General features: G+C 43.2%; 1 protein-coding gene across 1 annotated transcript; it reads left to right on the top strand.

The window, feature by feature from the left end:
- Positions 1 to 30: 30 nt before the first annotated feature.
- On the top strand, positions 31 to 25,512 carry LOC142560778 (mitochondrial ribosome-associated GTPase 1). The gene is made up of 10 exons (XM_075673107.1): positions 31 to 222; positions 1,259 to 1,323; positions 4,704 to 4,895; positions 8,558 to 8,614; positions 10,974 to 11,067; positions 12,880 to 12,941; positions 15,438 to 15,534; positions 19,520 to 19,601; positions 21,218 to 21,324; positions 24,890 to 25,512. The coding sequence occupies exons 1-10, from the start codon at positions 111 to 113 to the stop codon at positions 25,030 to 25,032; spliced, it is 1,011 nt and encodes a 336-aa protein (XP_075529222.1). The 5' UTR covers positions 31 to 110; the 3' UTR covers positions 25,033 to 25,512.

The raw sequence follows: 25,512 nt of genomic DNA, 5'->3' as shown, positions 1-25,512 counted from the left end.
CTCCGTTCTTTGAAAGAGCCAGCTCGAGTTCGATTTCCGGCCAGCCGGATCCAAAACATCGCGGTCTGCTACTTCGCTACACAACACATGGCTACACGCTGCTTTCGCCGATGAGCAAGATGAGCAGCTCATCCTTTCAGGCCGTGAAGACCACTTTCCGCAAGGCGTTCGATGTGACACCGAAAAACATAGCGAAATGGTTTCCGACGCACATGTACACAGGTGGGTACGCGGTCCGCTGACCTGAAGGTTATCCGGCCGCGCTGAGTAAATCGTGCAAGCGCGCCGTGATGTCAAGTTTCATGACCCTGGAAGTTAAATATGGGCTCTCTGAAGACAACCGCCCTGGTTCTCCAATGAAAAATCACGCATGAGCGCAGTTAGAAGGACGTACTATATAAAGGAAGGCGGAATGGGGAACCAGCGATGTTTCAATGCTAAATCCCATGCTTTAGCGATGTTTCAATGCTAAATCCCATGCTTTGTACGGAATGAACACTTCTAAAAAAAAAAAAAAATATCGCTCGCAGTTTTAGACCGTCCCGGTACGTTTTCTGAAGAGTTGGCATTCACGCTTGTTATACAGAAGAGCAGAAGCCTAGCGATATACGATGCCATGGACAGTTCCTCTCTCTGGTCGATCTCGATCGATCATTAACTTTCTCGGTTTCAGAATCCGCATTACAACAAGAAGCAAAATGTCTTGCTTTGTTAACAGCAGCTGCTTACAAAAAACTCGCGTGTACTCTCTTCTTTCTTTGGCCATCTGCAGAAAAATGGGCGCCTTGGAGAATGTTTCGCCGTGTGACTATCCACTGCCCGCTAAAAAGGAAAAAGAAAAAAAAAAGATATAAATTTTTTGTTTAAGTTCGCATTATTGCACTTTTTCTGCATTGTGTTGACAAGTAGTCCAAAGGTTTACCGGATTTGCGTGTCGATTGCTTCGGGAAACAGTTTTAGCTTTTGCAATTTCAAACAATTTATTGCGCAGGGCTGCATGTGTCTATCTGTGCGACAGGTTGTGCAAAAGATCTCTTCCCTTGTGACACTTTTCAGAAGAAACAGGGCAGCTTTGAAACTGTAGCTACTTTTTGGAAATGAAAGCATATGTGTTTTACAAATTGCATGTTAGCTGTTTCACGCACACACACACACACACACAAGAGGGAGACACATATTGTGCGCAAGCTTCACATATGCCACATATGCATGATTACATGTAATAATGTATACTGTCCAATGTCTCCAATATGTGCAGGCATGAAAGACATGCAGCGCAAGCTCAAGTCGGTGGATTGTATCCTGGAACTTCATGATGCTCGGGTACGAGTGAGCTCAGCATTGCTTGGCAATGTCTACATGCAGCTTGTAAAAAAAGAAATAATGGTGGAGTGCAACTCAAGGGACCCTCAAGTGTCATCAAACACTGTGCTAACCAGCCTCATGAAGCTTTGTCACCTTATGTGTGCTTGTGTTGTCAGCATGTTCTGAAATCCATGTTTCATTTCCTATTATTCCTTATTCAGCCAAACCTACTTATAACAAACATCACGGTCAGGCAGGGTGCATTCACTATATCCGAGCATTCATAATAAGCGGATAATCAAGCATAAGCAAAAAAAATTGCAAAAACATTTATTGTTTTCCAAAGCAATCGGTAAGCTTGCTTTGCTTCTTCGATGCTGACCCACTAATCGTGGCTTCCAGATTGCTTCAAGCAGACAAACACTCATCACCGAGAGCTTTGCTGCAGATGAAATGTTTTAGCATCGTGGTCTGCTAAACCTTGGTTGACGTGTTTGCAGATGGTAGTACCGATTCTGCGGTCTCCTCAATTTATCCATCCAAGTCATCGCTGACAAAGCTTTGCACCTCGCGGGCAATGCCTTCACTCGTGCATGACTCTGCGACATCGACTCCGTCATCCGTATCAATGAAGCCATTCTGACCGATGTCAGCAGCACTTGACTGCGCTTCACTGGTGTGCTGCCATAAATCCACAGGCCAGATATGATTGCTTCCGAGCTCTACAGTTCCTTACTCTCGGGCGAAAACAGTTTTTGATGCAATGTGCCTCCATCCAAGCTACCTTTATCATTTCTACAGCCGTACTACCGCATTTGCTCTAAAGGATCTTGGAGTCATGACATTTCTGTTCTGAGATGCGCTACAATAGCTCGCATGAAGTTTATGACCGTCATGCCATCTTCGTTAAGTAATAACCGAGCATTCACTATAACCGGGATTGTTAAAAGTGTGCCAGACTGTAATACACCAAAAGATTGACGATAACCTGTTCAGCAATGGCTTGGGAGGTGTTTGATTGGCTACAGTGGCCCTACATGCTGATAATGGTGGTTACTGTAATTCATCTCGCAAGTTGGTAGATGGCGGGTGCACGTTGCAAGCACTTCTCAGATTCCTCCACTATGGTGTCGTTGTCACACCGTTGTGACATTGTACCATTGCTATCACGTTGTTGGCATCCTTGGGCCAACATCTTGTCCTCAACTTCACTCTCACCATATGGCGAAGAAAAACAAAGCTTGACCCTTCACTGCCACTAAAGGTCACTCATGTTTCTTGCGACAATTTGTAGCTGGGAGCCAAACACACTAACCATTGAGCTATCACGTAACATTTGGCCTTGGCAATTTGCATGAGTTTTTGAGTGCCATGCAGGCTCTGTGAGTGGCGGAAACTGTGCACATTGTGATCAACAGCAGTCAAGCAAGGAATGTCGCTGGAGACTGCTTTTTGACAAGGGAACTTGTGTTTGTCTAGGCAGTTGCTTACAAGACGAAGGCAAGCCTCCTTGTCAAAACATTGGCTCCAGAGACACAGTTCTTGTTTGACCACCGTTAATTCCTGCAAACTTTCATCTTGCTGTGAACTTCTGTCTGATTTGGCATGTATGCACATATTTCAAAGGCTACAACAGGTGATATTGAAGTAGATGAAGATGACATTGCAATTAAGTTGTTCGCGAGCACAGTAAATTGCGCCAAAATAGAGAATCGGGCGAGTCAGGCGTGAAGAGTAAGGGGATCCGAGGGGCTAGACTTATTTTGTAGCCACAACCATACAAAGTGACAGAGAATGAACGAAGCCAGAAAGAGCTCAGGGGAAGTTAATTGTAATCTTTTATTGAGAGTTGGAAATAATAAGTTAAAGGGAAATTCAAAGTGGGTAAAAAGATATCTTGCTACAGGTTTGAGCTGGACCCACATCTGCTGCATTATTCCTGCAGTGCTTTACCATTTCACCTACTGCAGCAGCCATCTTCCCACCCACTTTCTTGGGTGTTTCTGTATGTGTATAAGATCAGCCCTGGGATTGTTAGCCAATACTACTCATGGCCATGGTAGCAGGCTTGGAACATCCTTTATACTGTGGGTGTCGCATAGTTGGAATGTTTCTTGATATAGTGATTAAAAAAAAAAAGGGCACAGGCCATTGTCTCGTCTGTGCCTATTTCTAGCGCTGCTACATCACAATTACTTTTTTTCCAGTGATAGATATTATGGACTCGCTCCCTTTGCTGTTTGATGGTCACTGATATTGCCAGTGACTGTAGCAGGAATACCAAAGGGCTTTCTGATAAAAGAAAAAAAAATTGCAGGGTCCCACGATATAGTGGGCCTACAGATTGTCAGCTGAAGGTTTTACTTCTTAGTCACTCAACTGATGCTACAGCAGAGGAGAATATTGTGCTTGGATAGCACAGTCATGCTGCCAACTGCTGTGATTGACTGATAGGTTATGATTGGTCGATGCCATGCTCTGCAGCTTATCTATAAACAAGCTCCGAGGTGGGAGAACTTAAATGAAGCCAGTAGTAAGAAGTGAAAGACATAAACTGCAGAAGAGTACGCATTTGGGCTGGTTGGTTCATGATTGGTTGTTAGTCAGCGCTGGTGTCTGAGTCCCTCTTCTCGTCCTGTTGTTTAGCGCTGTTTTACTGCTCGTGAAAGACATGATAGGAAGGAAGAAAAAAAAATGCCTTGTCTCTCCACTTCTTCACTATTAGGGATTGCCACATTCACAAACAAAGATGACTTGGACTAGAGTTGTAAGTGAACAAAGTTTTCTGCTAGAAATAAGATTGCTAGCATGCATCTCTGAATGTTTGCTGAAACCATGAAAGGGAAAATCGTCATCCACCCGGATGTAGCATGAAGCTACAAAGTATGGGTTTCTGAGAAAGAAAGCGTCGTAGTTGAAGAAAAAGCTTGTCCTGATTCGGTATTTGAATGAACCCGAGACCAGCACCAATTCGGGGCGGTCACTCAACCATCTGTTCTAACGAAGAGGACAACAGATTGCAGAGCGAGAGCGAATTAACCGAAAATTCGAAAAACAGGGCCACTGGATATGGCAAATCGGTTCTGCATGGTCCTGCAATGTGGAGGGAGGTTAACAAAAGGAAAAAATTGTCCTCCGTCTAACCGTAGCACAAAGCTACAAAGGAAGATCCCACATGGGTTTCTCAGGAGAAAAAAAAACCTTTCGTGAACCTTCCTACACTTTGCGGGCTTCTGCGGAACTGATTTGCCTTTTGCTCAGATCAATACTGCACGATACAGTGCAAGGCTTACTGCGCCTAATGTTGCCCCTGCTGTTGCGCCCTTGCTTTGTCATTGTCATCGTCATCATGTTATGGGCCAAACTGCAGCATCTTCCTTTACCTGTGCAAACTACAGGTTCCGCTAAGCGGCCGGAACCCACACTTTCTGTCCATGCTGGCGGCCATCAAGCCTCACGTGCTGCTCCTCAACAAGGCCGACCTCGCTGATCCCGCTTCCAAGGCCACCGCCACCCAGCAGCTGCGTGACCTGGGCACGCGAAACGTCCTCCACATCCGTAGCACGGAGCCGTCTCGCAATGTGGACAAGGTTGGTGAATCTCGGCGACCGACGTTGCATGAGCCTCCTTGCTCTCAGTCGTTTAAAGGGATGTTAGCCCCGTAATGCCCTACATATTGCACACCATATCGACTCGTGCGAGTGATGCACTTTTTTTTCATGATTTTGACGAAGTGCAGCCCTTACGCGGGACCAAACCTATTGGTCGAAATGATGCAGGCGCACTTGGCGACTTGTGCACACCCCGGATGTACCATTGCACCAGAGGCCGACGCGCAGCTCTCTCACCATGTAGTAGCAGCGCGCAGAAGTAAGCAGTTTGCATGCGGCATCACAGCACGGAATGTGATTGCTTCCCCATTGGAATTTTTTTTTTTTCAAAATTCTTGGCTGCCAAATTGGGAGTGCGGTCCTTGCATGAGTCTATACGGTATATGCTACACTCAATTTGATGCTTCAAAGTTCTGCAGGTAAATAGCAAAGCAGAGAGGTCATATATGACGTCTCTGTTCTTAAAAATAGTATTGAATTACTTCTTTAAGTTGTGTGTACTATATTGTTTGTGATCTCTTCTAGCATCCTTTCTAAATTTTTTTCTTCTTCATTGTGCACCAAGTTAGAAGGCTTGACTGCTGTTTTTGTGCACAGTAATAGTAAGCAACTGAGTTCTGATTTAGGCACAGGAAACCTAAGACATGGCACTTTTGATATGCCAGAGCGAGTTTTCAGTTGTGGATAGTTCGACAAGCCATATGCTATATAATTAATTACTGTGCAAATTTAATTAAGCTTTCGCTGAAATAACATTTAACTGTGTTATTTTGTACAAATGTACTTTTAATTGCCAGAACAATAGGTGAACAAATTGTTAAATTTTTCTTGATGTGGAACTGTGTTCCTGCTTGCCATGACATCATGGATTTTGACGATGTCTGCTCGAGCCTAATTAAATTTTTTAATAGTTAAAGATGGACTACTACATTGTATTCTAACTGAGCCAGTGAATGAACTGAGCAAGTTTGATTTACTGAGCTGCAAACCCATTATGTCACACTGACATATCGACTTTAGGGTTTTGGTGTAAAATTAAGAAAAGTTCAATTTTGATCGGAATTTTCTTTTCTAGTAAATGACCTATAACAATGAAATTAACAAAAATAATGCCAGTGTCACATAATCACGTTTTGCCATGATTGGGCCCAATCCAGATTTAATTTCTTGACCACAATCGACAATGATCCCTTGTACAAAGTCCAACATTATGCATCCAGTTTCGGTCAGCACAAGCACACCACTTGTCGTTAGTGAGTCCAAAGCACTTATCAGACTTGTATAAAATTGTAATATAAAATCTTTTTTTCAAAAAAATATTGTTTCGTTTGCCATTGTGGTTACGGATATTATGCTCGTGATCTGCAACTCTCAGAAATACTTGGTCATCAGCCTATGATCGCGATCGAGAGGCCTGATTGCGATGCACAGATCATGATTGGATTCAGACCGAGCAAAAGTGCAATCGAAAGTTCATTTGGCAGCATTTTCCCAATTTTCACACGCCCCCGCTTTCTGTGTGTCCAAAGTAGAGAACGAATGTAGAAATGACTTTAAAGCTCCTAAATAAACTAGAAATCTAATGTATAACCAACGTCTTAGAAAGAAAAATTGGCAAGGGTACGACATGTGTTGCACTATGGCAGGTTTGTAAAGTTAACTTCGCCGCAGTACAATTGCGTAATGCAGTAAAGTATACAAACTTGGCAAACGCAGTGTGTTTCATACCTGATTAAACTGTACCGGCAATTTGCAGTCCAATTTTCCTGCTAAAATAGCGCGCATTAGTATAGAGTAAATAACACAATCAGAAGAATAAAATTTTGGGCTAGTTGGTGTTGCATTGCAGGTTGTCCGCTAATTTTTCTCGTCACCGTAATCAGACATTGTGAGCTACCACGACCACTTGGGAATCTTGCTATGCCAGGCCACAAATAGGTGTTTTGGGTGGGAAGATGACGTGTGTTCAACATGTTTGCTATGTCCTAAGCGCCGCCAATGCTGCCGCTATTGGAGTCGCCATTGCAGTCGCCATTGGTGTGGGGTGCGTGCGTGATGACCAGCCGAGTTCGAATTATATCTGGTGAAGGCTAATTTCTGGGTTGAAATAATGAAAGTTTGGTCCCACGGAAATGCATGGACACCGGCCGGGACCTTCAGTTGGAACTGAATTAACTGGAGTTGAATTAATGGAAGTATACTCTAGTGGAGGGAGGGACTTTCACTTAGGCTGATAAGTTTGTTTTCCTGGTATGGTTGATGAACAGTGATGATGGAGGTGGTGGTAGGGTTGCGTGGAGTAGGGGGTACTATGTCAGTGCTGAAGAAAGAAGGCTGCTGTCGCTGCAAGCTGCCTTTTTCTTTACCTCTTTGTCGTGGTGCAGTGGTTGTAAATGTATGCAGTGGGCCCCCTTTTTGGTTGGAGATGTTATTGAATTCGTAAGAGTAACGTAGGCATAGGAAAAATTTCATGCACGAGACAGAGCGGGACAGGAACACAGCGCAAAACTGACCGTGAATGAGCTTTCTCACGTTTCTATGCTTATCAAGATATCAAAAGGAAGAGTGGCAGTATCAAGTAATAAGAACAATTAAAGAAACCTTGCTTTTGCTTGTCTAGACAGTGCTAACGATTACTTCCATGCCTAAAATATGGCATAACTAGCAGGTGGTTAAAATTAAATGAACACTCTCTTCAGTACTAAGCTGAGCAGGAATGAAATAATTAAGGTTTTGGGCCTGCTACGCGTCTCTGTTCAATTTGAAAAGTAAAGTGAGAGAGTCAGATTACATTTACGCATCAGGTAATGCAAAATGTAAGTGCTATTAGCTTGTAGAATATTAACTTTGAACAACTCTGGAACTATTCTTGCATGTCATTGCAAATACTACCTTCATGCTGTTGCAAATATGTACATTAACAGAAGTACTCCATAGCGTATACTCTTGTCCATCTTATGTGAAACTCGTTAAGTAATTTGTGAAAACTTTGGCTTATTATTCTGTTCTTTTTTGTTGTTGTTGTTATTTTCTAGTTTTCATACCATGCTTCTTTTGCATGCCATATATTTGGTGATTTGTGCTAAGGACTCGAGTACATCTTGTGCATGAGGTCTCATCAATGTTTTTATAGTGTATGTTTAGGGTACTGCATTTATGATTATGAGCAGGCTTTAGCTCAGGGCATCATTTGACTTCCCTTTTCATTTGCATGTGAAACACAGAATTACTGTGACTAGACAACCGCCAAACTGATTTAAACGACATCTGCTACATTAATGAAAGCAAGTTAAATTCTGCCAACATTTGGAAGCACACTTCTTATTTAGTGCTTGCATTCTTTTTAAACAAACACTGAAAATCTATAAACTTAAGGCCAATTGAAACACTGGGTTTATAAAAAACAGATGTCGCAACTTTGTAAAACCACTTGTAAACTACCGACTTCATGTTAAGTTGTAGCATATGATAGCCACACAGATTAAAATTTCTCGTTAAATGTTCACATGTGTGTGTCACTCACGAAAACAGACTCAGTCAATGTTCACATGAGTATCTCACTAATGAGAACATTCTGACTCAATAAATTTTGACTTCTTGCAAAGACAGCCTGACTGAATGAATCAAAATATCACTTGCAGATCGTGCCCTTGGTCGCAGACCTGATTCACCAGTCGGAGCGCTACAACCGACAAGAGGTGAGGACAGTAGCAGGCCGCATTCCACTTTGCCTCGGAAAACTGCCTTCAGATACGGCTTGATAAAGGTTGCTGCCTTCAAAACACGAGTGTAACACAAAGTTGATTACATAAAATGCTGATGCAGTTGTGAAGAAAGCATATGTTCATGCTGGTGTTGTCAGCCAGACAAAGCAGCTGTATAATGTAATGGTAAACCTGCAGTAAACATATGTACTGTAAACTGCAGGCATACAAGGATTTTAAGTTTACGAGCCAGCACAGATTCACAAATTCAGCAGGCTACAGTAATGCATCACTGAAAACTTTGTGACTCTTAAAGTTTGTACGTTTGGGGTTCCCCACTTTATTACACATCATAATGAGAGGCATTTGTACCAAATGCGTTACAGGAAGAGATGTTGGATAGGCAAAGGAGGGTTTGCTGTCGGCAAACCCTCCTTTTTGATAAAGTCAGTTCATCCCATGTGCACTCAGTATCACAACCGTGCTGTACAAATCACTCCTTTGCCAATGTAGTGTATAAATACAGTAGAAAATCTTTGATACAATGCCGTTTTGTTCAATATTCTGGCACCCAACATTCACCATTGAGAAGACAAAAAACTACCCAACACAGTTACACTTCTTGTTTACCGGTTGATACCATTCTCGGGAAACACAATCTTTCAGCACTAACATTCAGTGCATTGCCAAGCTGCGATCGTATGATACCTCTTCTGCCTGCTAGATCCCATCTAAACAAGAAAAGGCTTGAGGTGCACATGATCGAAGACAGTCGCCACCCGCCGCAGCAGCTTCCCCGCAGTATCTGCACACCTGTGTCACGTGAGAATGCCGGCACGCGCTCAGTTTCCTATTCCAATTCCAGCAAGTTTCCTCCCAGGTCGTCACACGCCGCATTCACAGCTATCGCCGCCAACCTTACTGCGATAAGCGTCTTCGCCTATCTGGTTTACAGCACACATGGCATATTGCCATTGGAACTGCACTGCAGGCTTTTAATGGGTGGTAATCCAAATGTGCCACTGTTCCCTGCTGGCAGACAGTGTGAAATGAGCGTTGTGTTTCGCTCTGGTGACACGGTATTCCACTATGGCCTGCCAGCTCGATTTCATTTCAGTTTCCCATCGCCGTCTTAAAACACTGTGCAATGAAAGAATGACAATGCATGTCACAGGCCGCTGGGGCCTAATCAGCTCGATGCCAGTTGGTGTCCCGTGCCGCAACGATTCGTGCCAAGCGAGCACGTCAAAACTTCACGCCAAAGTGCTCCACCCGAGGAGGCTGCGGGCGCAGGCCGAATCTGAGCAGCGCAAACATAAGCCTGCCGAAGCCACAAAAACAATACAGGAGCACGCGTCTCTGGTCACTCGGACCCCGCCAGTTTGGCGTGCGTCTCGTGTCGCAACGATTCGTGCAACACTTTGCATTGCATAGATGCCAACTACAGCCGAGTCTGCCAAATTTTTTAGTGATTTCGGATTGCGCGTTATCCCGGTTAGTGCGTCTTTCTCTCGCATTTTTTTTTCCCAGGCGTATGAACGAAGTTCTACCGTTGACTAGTGTTGTGCTTTATGAGAGCAGCACACACAACTGAGTTGAAGAACATCTAAGTGATGCAGCATTTGATTGATCATTCTTGCATGTAACTCGATAAGCCCAACACACAATTATAATTGCAGCTTTCATTTACTTGTCATCGTGGTACCACAAGTTCTTTTCTTGCCCCCAGAGTCTTCCATCTCTTTTACCAAAGTGCATGATTGTTCCCTAAGTGATTTATGGTTGGTGTCTAATGATACTTACTATAATTAAAATGTAGATAATAATTCAGAGTTACAGTTAAGTTAAATGAGTTTGAAAATATTGGCTGGTTTGTTACGGTATCAGTGCACTAGAAGCTGCTCAGTTCAGGCAAGCTCTTTTGGTTAACTTGAACTTTTCGGCTCATACGGTGACACTAACTTTCTGGAGTTGTCCGAGCACCTCGAATTGCCATGCTCCTCTGTAGCTGTGTTCTACATTCAGGTGGATGACAGTTTTCCCTTTCGTGATTTTATATCTGTGTGGACGCGATGGAGAGCATTCATCTGTTCATTTGTGTTGCAGCATACTTTATGGAATCTCATGTAATTCAAACAGCACTATGTAGACCCCATAAATTAACGGGTGTTGGCTATAGTGTACAACCACAATGCAGATACCAGCTACTGATGCTTGTATCGCAGCTGCTCTGCCCTCGGTTATCAACTGGCTTAAACGGTTCGATGCTGCTCGGAGAATGTGCTTTCACATCATATTGCAGATTAGCTTGTCACCTTGTTAGCTGACGCAGGCCCACACTCACTGCATGCAGGTGTACGACTACAACATTATGGTGATTGGCATCCCCAACGTGGGAAAGTCGTCTCTCATCAATGCCCTCCGGAAAATGCACCTGGGCAGGACTGGTGAGTCGTGTTTGCTGGCAGCTTCTATGGGGGGTGAGGAAGGTTTGGAGATATGAGATATGAGAAGTAAGGAAGGTTTTCTAAATTTGTCATAGCGTTTGCACTTACTGGCTGCTAATTGGTGGTGTTGGTCAGTGATGGTGCCTGAGAAAGCAGAGCAAAGCAGACAGTGTCAAGGACACAGTAGTTGGCAAGGCACTGCTGATTGTCCTGTTCCCATTCAGCCTTAACTTGCCTGACAACACTACTTATTGTTGAATGTGTAGGGATACGAGTGTGCCAACGTCTCTACACCTTGGCACTCTGGGCACAGCAGTTGCAGCATGCTTGCTCGACAACTGCAGTTAGGCGCTTGCTTACAGAAACAATTGACAACAAACACGTGTACCCGGAAAGCATTTGTTCAATTTGCAACTAGTACTTCACGCAGGCCACCTAGCCTTAGTCAACATCACTCAAGGATACCACAAAGAGAATATGATGGATAAACAGAGGTTTCTGATATACCCGCTGGGGCATGGGCGGCCACTGCATCTTCTGAAGTAGAAATGTGGCTGGCTAACCGTGCACAGGAAATCAGAAGCGGCACTGGAGGCCTCCATGCTCGTCGCTTGCTGGAGATGAAAGAGAGTTGGGAAATATCAGCGGGATCTCACATGACTTGCACAGTGAATCAATGCGACTTTCGACCGGGAAACATTTGGCCAGGCGACAATTTGATAGGGAAGAATCAGCGCAAGTCCCGTTCTAACAGGTTCCCCTGTTGGTAACCCTATTGAAACATACGCTCGGGCTTCCTTTGTCTGCCCAGTGTCAATCCTTTAAAGTCTCCGTCTCCCTGTGAACCTCTGTTGCGTTTACATTACATACTGTGACGACGCTCACAGCCTTCCCATATTCATGAGTGTTCAGCTTTCCCAATATAGAGAAACCTGACTACTCACAATTACGATAGCTTCAATGAGGGAGCACCAACACTTTACCACAAGTTCCACTATGGTTTTTTTTTTACTTCTGAAAGTCAATAGTGGTGTACGTGCATTCTCCCACAACATCTTATGGAACATCAATTTCATGAACAATCTGAATTCCCACAAAGCCTGGGCACATAACCTCAGTTTGAAAGTTTCATTCTGTAGTAGTTTTTCGACCTACACAGCGACCTATTAAAACAGGAGTGCTTTGCCTTAACAGAGCAGAAATTCATATTTGTTGTGGAATGCCTGTCCCCTACACCTTTGCAGCCGACTGCATCTTCTTAATGCACTACCGTCAGCTTTGAAGAATCAGCCCTGTGAGGCTACATTGATGAGGAATAAGCATAATAAGTTGGAATAATAAGGAATAAGTCGCAACATGGGCATGTGGTTTCCCAATTAGCTGTGCACCATTTTAATCATCATCATCATCATCATCCTGATTGGCAGCAGCAAGTGATCAGCGACCATCGACCCATTTCATAATTGTAAAGCTAGCTCTCCTGCAAGGCACTTGGCCCAACTAATAGCGGTTTAGTCATTTTTGTAAACAGCATGTACAAGCGCAGTTTGCTTACATTATGATACAGGAAATGTAGACGTAGCTTTATGAAAGAATGTACAAGAGACAAAGACTAGCATGTGCAGCTAGCACCTTGTCTTCGTTTGAACGATGACCGGTGCCGTGATTAGTTGGCAAGTGTGCAGTGCAGGAAAGTGCACTTGCCAATTAGGAAAATGCTCTGTTGTCAATTGCTGACCAATTAATAAACATTCGCTGTGTCAGTGGAAACAGCAGCGGTGGTGGCTCACTCACTCACACTCTTTCTTGCAGGCAAGGCCACACGTGTCGGTGCCACGGCCGGTGTCACGATGAGTGTATTGCAACGCATCAAGGTGGGCATGCCTTTACTCTGCTGTACAGAGGGTGTTTTGTGACACAATGTGCAACTCAGTGCCTCGCTGTAGGAACAGGCATCTCCAGAGCTGCATTGTTTCTGCTACTTGTTTTGTTATGGCGGCCCAGCAACAATGAAACATAGCGATGGTGCCGAGGTGAAGTTCGTGTACCCGCAGATGTTTTGCTTGTCCCATCCGCCTCCGGTGGCTTGTTATGTTAACGTTCACTGAAGTTTGCATTGCTGAATGTAGCTGCCATGTGCTGCTCTCAAAAAGCGGCCATGAAATGACCAAAAAGTAACTACACTCATTTTCTGTTCTTGTGTCCTTCCTAGCTTGCCATGCCCCGCATGATTCTGACAATAACCCATTTGCTATACCAGAAGTGTAATCTACAAATCTAGCTTAACATTTCTGCTCGACGTATCTTTAACACATATTGTTACACTGGCAGAAGGTGTTTCCTTCTTGAAAGATGGGGCGGGGTCGGCGAAAAGCGACTCATCCTTCTCCTCCTTGTAACCAGTAAATGCCACTTCCTCTTCTTCAAGCAAACAAGCCGTGACAATATGCTTGATGCTAGGGCATCAAGAACATCGGCTCTCATTTTGTTCTGTCAAGTGATAAACAATACACTTCCTGTCTGGAAGTACTGCACGGCTGGGAATATGGGTGTGCTGTTGATTTGAAATTGGTGGCCGCCTGCAATAGTTGGACTATGGAGTCTGGCTCTGCTTTTGACACGGTAGCTTGATGCTGTGAATCGCCCGATTCCTACAAATATTGATTTATACTTTTGTCATGAAGCAGCTGTGTCTCATGACAAATGCTAAAGAGCTTAAAGTGTGTTTACAGAGTGTTTGTGTGTGTGTAACAAATGCCTCGAGTAGGGTTGCAACTTGTATCATAAGGTAGGGTCCTTGGCATGAAGTGCATTCACCATGAATGTGATTTTTTGAAAATTGGGACCCATTTGGCGCGTCATGTGAGAACCTAGCATTGCGTGTGTATTGGCTGGGACAGTAACTTGTAGTGCTCTTTTTTAAGTGATGCATATGTGATTTTGTTAAACATTTTTGTAATTTGAAATGAACTGCAGAAACATAGTGAATTGGGTTGGTTGGCATATTCTGAAAGATGAAGGAAACAGTAGAGAGAAAGAGAGCAGAGATGACAATTGAAAAACATAGTGGTGACTGAAAACCAGTTCTCATTGCTTGCGGATGCCAATATATAGAGGGCGCTACCAATATGCATGAAAAAAGAAAAGTCTTTCTCGGATGTGTGCCCGATCTGAGAAACTAATACTTAAGATAATGAAGCTGTATAAGTTAATTCTCATACCCTTTGAAAGTACTAGAAGATCTATTTGCTGTCTGTTCTTAGTGATGATTCATCACCTTTGCCCTGTTCATACGGCCCGGCCCGCTTCTGGGTTTTGATGTAGACGACATTGCCAGCTACTCTTTACCACTGCAGCCATGCAAATGCCTAGCTGACCTTCAATGTGGAGGGTGAAACGCGACGCGAGAAAAAAAAAATTCTGTATCAATGGCTAGAAAAACCACTCGGTGGAGGTGTTGGCTATTTTTGTGAGGTATACACAAGGTGACTATTATTATATAATCATTGATAACTAAGTTTCAAAGGGAAAATTTGGGACTCTGATGCAGGTTGCGTCGATGAATGATACCGAGCACGCCGCCGCACAAAAAATGGTTGTGAAATGCCCCTTCACAGCTTTGCTGTAAAACAAACTAGGACATATGATATCACCAGTATGGGTGCAGTGTCATGTGCTGCATAAATAGATGACTTCATTGTAATGTAGTGATAGTGATTCTCGTCTTCCTTTTGTTCGGTTCTTGTCTTTTTCCTGTGTTCTTGTACCGTTTCCTTCATGTTTCAAGTTGAAATTTATCTCTATGCAGCCACCAGTCAGAAGCCAGCCACTATGGTCAATTGCATAATTTACTTAGTATTTCCTTGCTTTTCAACTGTAAAAGGTGATCGATTACAGTGTGTACTTGATGCAGTGATCCATAAGGTGAGGAGATCATGAGCTAGTCTTCTCTATTACTTAGCAGAAGTAAATTATTTCAGGGCAATCTTTCAAAGAGTTTGCTAGGGTCAATTGTACAGATAAATTGTTAAGATAATGCAATAGGTAATCATAGGGCCCTGTTGCCCTCAATGCCTTGCGCAGCTAGCTTGAAGGGAGCAGGTTGAAAAGACAAGAACCAAAATAGATGGTACAGTCTCTCTCAAGGCAAGAGCTTTCAATGAGGCCTATTAGAAAATTGGCGAAATCTTAGCATTTTTTAAAAATATGTTTTCACAGAAATGGTTAATAGAGAAAAACCAATTCATACATGAAAGCTTTATGTAGTAGTTTTATGTAGTAGCATTCTCCATATGTTTAGTACGGCCTCTCGCCTGCTCACATGACTGTATTTGTTGACAAACAAATTATACCAAACAACATGCATGCAGATCAGCGAGGACCCATTGATGTACTTGCTGGACACACCTGGCATCCTGAGTCCTGCCACAAACGACCCCCACACTGCGCTGCAATTGGCACTGTGCGGTAAGTAGCGTCTCATTATCGTTCGAGTAGGATGCAAAGTGAGACGGAAAGGTGATGCAATATCGGCCCATTGGCTGACTGGCCGTGCCCAAATTAGCCTCCCGCTGCGCTGGGCATGCATCAATGCTATAGCTGCAGTACCTTATTCGGTTGTGTCTGCCTCTCTTTGGCAGCACCTGGTTTTAATGCAGAGAGAGAAAAGGGGTTCTTGTGGAGAAGGAGGAAAGGCTAGCACTATCTTCTGCGACCCATGCGGGAGCATGGCTCAGCACCAGCAGGGTGGAGGAGATGGCAGTAAAGGAGAGAGAGGGTAGGAGGGAGAAAGGTAGAGGGTCGTCCTAGCACCATCAGAGCAGCCCGGCCGGGAGGGCCCAGTGGGTTCGACCGGAGGAGTAGGCTGGTGATAGACTGTATAGGAGGTGGCCCAGCAGAAGCGCATTCTATGGGAGGGGTAGTAGTGCTTTGCCAAAATGGGTATGCCGGTAAGAACCCTCTGCCACCTCGCAGTTGTGGAGAGGAGGGCAAACACATGCTTTGTGAGGAAGCTTTGTCACCCGAGTGGAGGAGGTGTTGGTCTGCTGATGATCGGTTGGAGGGAGGAGGAAGGTGAACAGGGCATCAAAGCAGCACTGATTGGTTCAAACGCCGTGCTGACGCTGTGTGGAATGATGTGTCAAGCCCCAAGAAAGTTCAGTCCGACGCTGACGCTGCAGCAGTGTTGGAAGCGATGCGACGTAATAGCGTGAATGGCTTGTCTCGAGAAGGATCTTGATAGTCTTGGCAGATATATCTGGTCTAATCCAGGCAGACATATCTTCATTCACTGGCTTAAACTCTGAATTTGCAATTAAAATGTTAATTAAGAAATGTAATAAATGGGTGATAATGACAGGGAATCTGAGTGTAACCTTTATTAGCCCAGTTTGCATTGTGTCTGCCTTTTGGCACATTACTAACATCATTTGCTATGGAAATTCATTAAATCATGATGCACACTTGCGTCCTATTTTGTGTTTTGCATTTATTGCTCTTTGCTCACAAATTATTCATATTCACTGCACCACATTAAAGACAACGTGCCATTGGCTACCACTGGCATCTAGAAACAAACAAACAAACAAATATATTTGCCTATTGGTTTGTTAATGAAAGAGTTATAACCTGAACCTGCAAATTATTTTCTTGGATGTGTCAAGCTAACTCAACCAGACCAAAGTTTGTTGATGACAAAAATCTAAATCTGTGGCATGGTGGCATTAATTGCATTAGAGAGACACCGGAAAGTTAAATATATAGAGCTGTATAGGTAAGCCACGCTTCCGCATTGCCAAAAAAACAAAAAAGATGGCCACTCTTATCGTGAGCAAAACGTCGCCAACTGGTCTTTCTGCAAACTTAGAATCTTTATAAACAAGACGCTATCGCAAAAGGCTAAAAACATTTTATGTGATATACCATGACAAGCTTGGAATCAACAAAAGCATGTACTTGAGACCTCTTATGCAGTATCCCACTTGTTCTTTCCACTAAAAGAAAGTTAGCGAAACTTTGCATAGAATTAACACTTATATGAATTCTTTTTTTCCTGTGTACCATCCGTGATTGGAATCGTTTACCCAGAGAAGTGATCAAGTGCTCTCCTGTTTCCGCTTTCACTGCCGCACGTCAAAACACGAAATGATAGTGTCTTATCGCCAATAATCTAGCAGCGTGCCATGAAAGCATTGCCCTTGTCGCTTGCTTTTCTCTAGTTTACGCTTTTTCAGTTATGTTTGCTCGATACTGTGCGTTGCGTTGATGTGTCTAACGCGTTTAATAAAGCACATCTTTTTCTTAATTTTTCCCCACGTTGCCAAATGTTGAGCAACACTTCACCTAAAGCGTCCACACTTTGCCCACACATGTTGATACTATATGGAATATTTGCCATATGAAATTATAATATTGTATTCAGTGCCATACTTGGCAAACTAATTGCATTTCTCCAGTTCCGTTTGTTTGTATGTGTGCTCTTTTGTTGTTGAAGTGCATTTGTACCGAAAGTGTAACCCACTCCTGCTTGAGGACTGGAATTCAGACTAGCAGTATTTAATAAATAAATGTGAAAAAATATATATATAGAAGGCTTAATGAGCCAGAAAAGATGCAAAAATGGAAGACGAGTGGAGACAGCACCTTGGGGTTCGAGCAATAGCTTGCTTTGTCACCACTGATTTTGACAGTGTGTGCTCTGGCGTAGTTAAATTTTTACTGGCAAAGATGGACTACATTGGTTTTTAGAGCCAATGACTAAACTTGACAAGTTTCAAAGAAAATTTTCTGCACCACAGTGGCTCAAATATGAGAAAATATGTTGCCTTTCATGACTTCACATTGCCATACTGTTACTGGGGCTCTGGCAAAAACTTAGAAAGTAAATAAATAAATAAATAAATAGGAAGCTTTCACTTCATTTTTTTCTTCTAGTAGTCAACTTCTTAGCAAGAAATTAATGAAAATAGAGTTTCGAATGAATACTTCATCAATTCAATCAGATGTGTTTCTCTTGAGTGTCTCTTTAAAAGCCAACTGCAATGAAATCTCAGGCCGCGTGAAAAGCCTGATTTCAGATAGTGTCAAGATAGAGTAGCCTCCATGCAAAAATTTATGTTTGAAATACCAGTGGATGGGATGATGAAAAGCTGGTGAGAGCAGAGTTTCTTTTATACCGAAACTAGAAAAAAAATTACGCCACCATTATCGCTTGGCAGACGTTATGCGTCGCTCAAAACGCAAGTCTTCTTGGCATGATCTCAGAGATTAAGCACCGTCAGCGGTGCTTAATCGCCCGCGGTGCACCAAGATATCTCGGAGCCGACGTGCTGGCTCATGTGTCATATCCGTTACCACCAGGTGCGTGCATTGTCTATTCCTGTGCATTTTAAAGGTTGCTAATATATGAAAATGTGACAATTACCAGCCCCACAATGTTGCCTAGGATTGCTTCTGTAGCATATACTACTCATTTATTAGCAGTATAGACAAAGTGGAATTTCCTCGCAGTTTGGACTTTAAAGAAGCTCAAGAGGAGGTTACTGTACTGTGCAGGCATAAATGCATCTGAAAAAAAATATATATAGACGAACATAATTATGAAGCTTCCTGAATTTGCTGCACTAGTTTCCTGTAACACGATCTTCTTTGATAGCATCTTCTTAGATGTCTGTTTGTCCCTTATAGAAAATTACACAGCATTAAAGTGTTAGTATAGTCTCAGTTTGTAACGTTTTGGACACCTTTCAAACATGAAAACGGCTGAAATAGAGGAAGATATTGTCAAATCTGCAATTTCACACTGAGGTCACTGACATTGCAATCTGAGTGTGAAACTTGAAATTAAACCGAATTGAATTAACTTGCAGTGTTTAAGTATTCTGAAAGTGTCCAGTAAGCTACGAGGCACACTGTAGTGGAGGGCTCCGGATTAATTTCGGCTGCATGGGTTTGTTTAACGTGCACCCAAAGCATGGCACACAAGTTTTTTTGTATTCTGTTCCAATCAGAATCCACTGTGCCACTACGGCAAGTCAAAGAAAAGTTTCATCTTCATTTCCTTCACTAATTATCAAGCCCTTTTGTGCTTAAGAGATGAACAGGAAGTCAAACCTTGATATAACGAACATGGATATAATGAATTATCAGACACCTTTAAGCAAATGTCAGATGTTTCTCGGTTATACCAGCATGTGACGAATACGTGCTTATAACATACATCAGATATAAAGAAAGTGTTTCCATCTTGGACGCAGCTTCCTCATAATGAGGTTCTAGTGTATGTATTCTATCAGCCTAACTATGGTTTGTGTTTCTCTTTTGCATTTATTTAAGAAATACAACATGATATGTGACATTACTCAAGAGGAAGCAGTGATGTGAGTGTGTGAAGGTTGTAGCTGATGGCTCCTGACATCTGAAGCAGTGTAGACCTTTGTGCATGTGAATGCAGGCTGCATGCTGGACCACATGGTTGGCTACGTCCTAATGGCTGACTACCTGCTCTTCTGCCTCAACCAGCAGCACAATTACAGGTGGGCCGTGGGGTCATAGACTTGTTGCCAAGTACTTTCTTTACTGGGACTGTGCACAGACTGTTTAAGCCTTTTGTTGGACTTCATGGATTGTGAGATATGGGTAACAGTGCTTGCAGACAGATCGCCGTGTTGAAAAGATTCATTTCTAAAGCTCAAAACTATATGCATTGTGGCGACAGTGCAACGACTGTCATTTTGCCTATCTTGCAGCTCACTTAGAATGTCTAAACATGCAGTCAACTGCAAAAGGTTGTAGACCATGGGATCTAAGAAAAAGCTGAATATCTTCGTTGCCTTGAAACGCAGCCTGGTGCTTGGATTTCCAACCAGTACCAGCGTATGCGAACAACATAGTGATGTATGGTTTTCACTCACTCACTCACTCACTGGCTACTGTCACAGACTGCTAGGAAATTCAATGTTTTCTCAGAGCTTGTATTCCATAAACTTTTGCAGTTGAGTGTATATAGCTTGACTGTTTAAAGGCCCACCAGAGCAGAACCCAGGTGTCACCGTGAACTGCAGAAGCTGTTTCACTGACTGGCTTTGAGCTATGAATACGGTTACCATTACAGCAACGCGATCGTAGTGACAAGTAAGATCAATTACAGTAGAACCTCATTGATAAGTTTTTCAAGGGACCGCTGGAAAAAAATGTAACAGCTGGAAAAATGTAATAGTGAGGAAGACCCCAAATCCCCATAGTAAAATAACAAGTACACAAGTTTAGCTGGCTTCCAGTGCAGTTATTAGACGTCTCAGTGCTCGTACTGCGAGCAGAAACGGCACATGCGTTCATGTCTAATTAAGAAACATGTACTATGTTCCGTGACAATGGCGCCTTTTAAACCTTGATATGCTTCACCGCTGTATATAACTGTATTGCGGCGAAGCTGACTTTAAGAGAGCCGCGCAAATCACAATTATCTCGAGACATGCTTATCAGGACTGATGATCGCATACTTCCGTCACTTTGGGCGGGGGTCGCAGCCGGGATCACAGGCCTAATCACGAGTGTACATTTATTGGCTGACAGCAACGTGCAATAGTGAATTTGTCTCCGCACCGCCAAATTTATGTGACCGTCGCATTCAAATGCAACGCAAGATGTGGGAACATTACAGAATGTCGACATATCAGATGGAAACACAGTTGCATGGGAGTCAGTGGTATTTCAATTGGGACCGCGAAAATGCGACATAGCAGCCAGCAAAATGCAACAGTATGGAACAGGTATTCTGATAGAGATGAATGTGAAGAAGTGGAGCTGAGTGGGTAATGTGATCCCGTGGGGGCAAGTAACCAATGGGTTGTTTACCAGAATGCAGTCTCAAGGGAAGGGAAGTGCAACTGGGGGCAGCAGAGGATTAAATGGAGCGATGAAGTAAGATTAGAATGTTTGTGGGCATAGGATGGGAGGTCAGCCAACATATATGTGGAACCTCAGCACTCCCACATGTGCACTGGTGGATACAAATGGTTGCTAAAGTCTGTATCGTCCTGCAGTGGACCTTGAGCAGGCTATGAGGATTCAGACTAAATTAAGCACACGCTCTTGCCTGTGGTGTTTATCATTTACGTTATCTGGCTCGGTCTGTCTCGCATTGCTGCAGTTACGTCGACTACTTGGGACTGGATGGGCCATGCGATGACATCAGACTAGTCCTTCTCAAGACAGCGATCAACATGCGTGTCGTCAACAAGGTTCGCACTTATGAAGGTATGTGATGACAAATGAAATGTTACCTTGTGATGCAATGAACTCCTGTTAACTCGAATTTTTTTTTTAATTGCTTGAAGTAGCCTGTAAAGTTGTTGCTTTTTGTTTGTTGCCCTTGAAGCACAACTAAACCAGCACTCCATGAAGAGTGCCGACGTGGTTACATGCAGCCTCAGAAGTGGACGAAGCCAATTGCTGAATATGCGCTTGCTAAATTGTGACACAACATGAGACACGCGAGGACAGATGGCTTCACTGGCGGGAAAAGCGTCGGCCACTAAATGCTTACACAAAATAGCTTCACTTCTTCACAATAGGCTGACTTGCTTGTGTTATCAATAGGGGTCTGTGAAGAGTGATATTTGGGACTGAATCGAATACGAATCGAATAGCGCCAGAAGCAAATCGAATCAAATATCAAATAGTTTTCAAATAGTTATCGAATAATGAACAGCTGTTATCACAATTAATATTATGACGGGGAAAAGAGAAGGCCAAAAGAAGCGCCGACGAATGATGTCGTAATAGGAAACAATGTTCGTATCCTAGTCATTACATAGTATGTTATGAAGCATTGTTTATTAAAAGCACAAATGAAGCATTAGGAGCCAACAAGTAGGTTATTTGAATGCGCGGGACTCTTCAGAGAGTGCAAATGGCCACCACATAGCCTGCAGAGTGTGGGTACTTAGGTGATATATAGCCTGCTCCACTACACAAGTTCTCATGTTTTATGTCTATATTATGCCCGCGGGGATGAAAATTTACCGAACTTTTGCTGCAATATTATGTTTAATTCGGCACATTTGACGTTCTGAAATTATGCGAAAAGTATTAGAAAAATATTTGCATTTACAAATAGTGACTATTCTATTTGAATACTGAATCGAATAGGACACTATTAGATTCATCATTCGAAAGTTTCAAATAGTATTTCTAAGCCCGTAGTTATCAAGCTTTAGTAACCTCTGCATGCACGAGGGGGTGCCGGTGGTTAAAAGATGCAGCATGCTTTTGAATTCAAACTAAACAAGCTTTCTTTTGTAGCACTACACGGCTTCTTTGCCTAGTCCTTGCAGTACATTCGAATTGAGCAAGAAGTCAAATTAACCGAGGTCGAATTAGCAGGAGTCGACTTTATTTTTATGGGTCTGCATCATGTCATGCTGAGAACTTGTAGCAGAAATAATTCGCAGCTTAGAGACATTACCATACATGTGAAGCTCCCGCTTGTCTCATGGGCATTAAAATTCTGGAACAATGTCCAAGTCACAGTGTGCGTGCATGCAAGTGTGTGCGTTTCTGTGTGTGAGAGTACATGTACACATGTGTATATGTGAGCACATTACTTTGAGATAAATGCATTAAAGGGCAACTCCGGTGATTTTTCGATGTCCACTGGCCTTAATAAAATTTTGAATGTATGTTCTCTTTTGCACTCTGGTTATCTATGCCAAACGACATCACTGCAAATCACTTAGTTCCCTTGAAAAAGAGTTTTAAAGATTGGTTGCGCCTTCCCAACTCATGCCCATGACTGTATAACTTTTTTACTGGCCACCCTGTGTTTGTGATGTTGGATCCTACACCGCCAACTTGCCCAGAAATGACGAAGCTGGCTCCTTTTTCTATGAGATGACGGCTGACGATCATAGTTTTGACAGCTGTGATTCGTGTCGTCTTGCTGCAGCACAATGTGCTGATCTCGGGGCACGTCAGCTGCCTTGTTTTGATTTTGGTGCCTTGTTTATTGGTTATTTAAAATTGATAAATTTTCTAAGTAAACTGAACCACCGTACTGCTGATGGGACTGACAATGCCATTTGAAAATGACAATATCCTAACATGGTTAAAAAAAATGCCGGAGTTGCCCTTTGTCTCATTGATGCAACAAGTTTCATTTGATATCTCTCTCATGAAAGTACTTTGCCGCAGGAGACAAACTTTCACTTTTCCCTCAATTGATGAGTGTTCAATGTGTGAGGGACTCACTAGTGAAAAGAACAGCCACTGACTACCAGAAAAGTACTAGCGAATTTGTGTCCCGAATCAAGTGTCAGGTGAAGTTTATTCACGGTGGCTCTCTCGTGCATCGAAAGCAGCAGTCATGTATAGTCTCATGCAAAAAACAGCACCAAGTGAGGATCAAATCAAATCAAATCAAAATATTTATTCCAACATTACAAGGCAAATGCAATGTTGAGGATAACAGGTAAAAAGCCTTCTTGAGGCTTGACCGGCCCTGCATCCTATACACTTGGCAGAGCAGTGGTCACAAAGCACAAAAATCATCAAAAGAAGCTGGTAAACAAGGCAATGAAATGTTTCCAAATCAGTTTTAAGAGATAAGCAATATCGAAGATTTATTGAAAAATTATTGAGGGAAGAATATGTTACATCTTATATAGTAAAACCTAAGTATAAAAGCGTAGAAAAGCCTTAATTTCTGGAGGGTTCATTTTTCCAATATCAATGTCTATTTCCTTAAAGGAATTTAATAACCTCGGTAAATTATTTTCAAACATCTGTTTGCTATAATTTGTCCTATGTCTTACAACATTCCATATTTCAGTGCGGCGAGCGGTGTAGGCAGGCACATTGTGATGCAGCTTGGCGATTTTCACAAGCTTAACATTATGTTTCTTTATACTGAAGTAATACTCCCGTAGGAGTCTATACGTGTACAAGTCATGAATTTTTCTTATGTGGTACCTATCGAAGAGTGGTGCGGTATGTTGAGTGTAAGATACATTGGCAATAATACCTAGCGCCCTCTTCTGCATGACAAGTATATTGTTAAGATTTGTTTACAGTAGACAAATACAGCAGACAAATACTGTAGAATTGTGTTAATTTGACTCCGGTTAATTAGATTTTTCAGTTATATTGATCCCAACCAAAGGTCTCGGCCAGTGCCCATCCATTTCTCTGGGCCCAAACCTTCGTTAGCTCAATCCTGAAATTGGCCTTCACCATTGAACTTGAATTTGAACTTGACCAGTCCTTAGTTTTCCTACGTTGAACTGATAGAAAATGGGTGCGCATTTAATTCGGGGGTTCATTAGACTCAGGCAAATAGTGCCTAATGAATCGTTGGTGTGTTCTGGCATTTTTTTCTTCGTCTTGCTTAGTTCGACCCGCCGGATAATTCAGTCAATTTTGTCAGACCCGTGTGGGTCGAATCAACGGAGGTCGACTGTACTGCCAGCACACATGCTGTCTGTCACTTGTCTCCATCAACGCTGTGTCTTCAAGTGACAGACAGCAGTAGAACGAAATAGGTCGCTGGGATTACTGAATCAGTAGCCACACTTAAATAAATTCGACGATATTCCATCTCGTTGCGACCTTGGGTGTGACCTTGGTACTTTTAGTGACCGAGTTTTCATTCTTTTTTATTGTGAATTCTACTTGGCATATTGGAGGGGTTACCTGAACCTTTGAACAGATGCTCGTGTCATGCTCAGACAGTGATAATGATAATAGGGCAGTGGTAGCTGGGGCAGTACCTGGCTCTGCAGGTTGAGTGGATGAACTGACTAAGCCAAGTCGCTTCTCATTTCAGGCTGGAGCCTGCGTCCCAACCTGGAGACCGCGGCGGTTAACTTCATCCAGGGCTTTCGGCGGGGCCTTCTGGGCAGGATCACATTCCTGCCGGATTTAGGAAATAGCAGCTCGCATGCGGCAAAGCAGCCGTTTGCAGTGTAGCAGCTTAGCTAGGTGTGAACTCGAGGCCACCGTGCATCACAAGTTCTTTCTCGTGTGCATCACAGGACCCACAGCCCCGTCAAGCCGGTACAGGGGACACAAGAACTGCACTCCAGATTGCAGAGACGATGCTTATCTGCACTGTTTGCCGTTACTGGTAGCACGAGAAAATATCTGCTCGCTGTGCTTTTGACGAAGATAGCACTCTGCAAGTCAGGAGCACGTCACTGTGCATGCGACGGCTCATGCTTAGCAGGAGGCCGTTCGAAGTGTGCAACTGTTTGTCAACTTCGCTGCTGCAACCTTGGAAGAATGCTTGTGCTCAACCCAAACGTGACTGGGGCTGTGTGTCATCTCCCTAGTGACGTGCTTTCTGGCGGCTGTCAGGCAAGCAAGCAGCTCTGGGAAGCGAGACCGGGTGCTGAAGTTTTTCACGAAGATGATCACCATGGACGTTTCAAATATAGATGGTACCAGATA

The sequence above is a fragment of the Dermacentor variabilis genome, chromosome 10 (assembly GCF_050947875.1).
Source record: "Dermacentor variabilis isolate Ectoservices chromosome 10, ASM5094787v1, whole genome shotgun sequence".
NCBI classification, from domain to species: domain Eukaryota; kingdom Metazoa; phylum Arthropoda; class Arachnida; order Ixodida; family Ixodidae; genus Dermacentor; species Dermacentor variabilis.
The sequence above is the reverse complement of the archived record's forward strand: the minus strand, read 5'-3'. Positions and strand labels throughout refer to the sequence as shown.

Excerpts from the sequence above, each read along its gene's own strand:
- LOC142560778 (XM_075673107.1), top strand. The coding sequence starts at position 111 with ATGAGCAAGATGAGCAGCTCATCCTTTCAGGCCGTGAAGACCACTTTC. Across the intron at positions 1,324-4,703 it reads TGGAACTTCATGATGCTCGG|GTTCCGCTAAGCGGCCGGAA; the intron begins GTACGAGTGAGC and ends TGCAAACTACAG. Across the intron at positions 4,896-8,557 it reads CGTCTCGCAATGTGGACAAG|ATCGTGCCCTTGGTCGCAGA; the intron begins GTTGGTGAATCT and ends TATCACTTGCAG.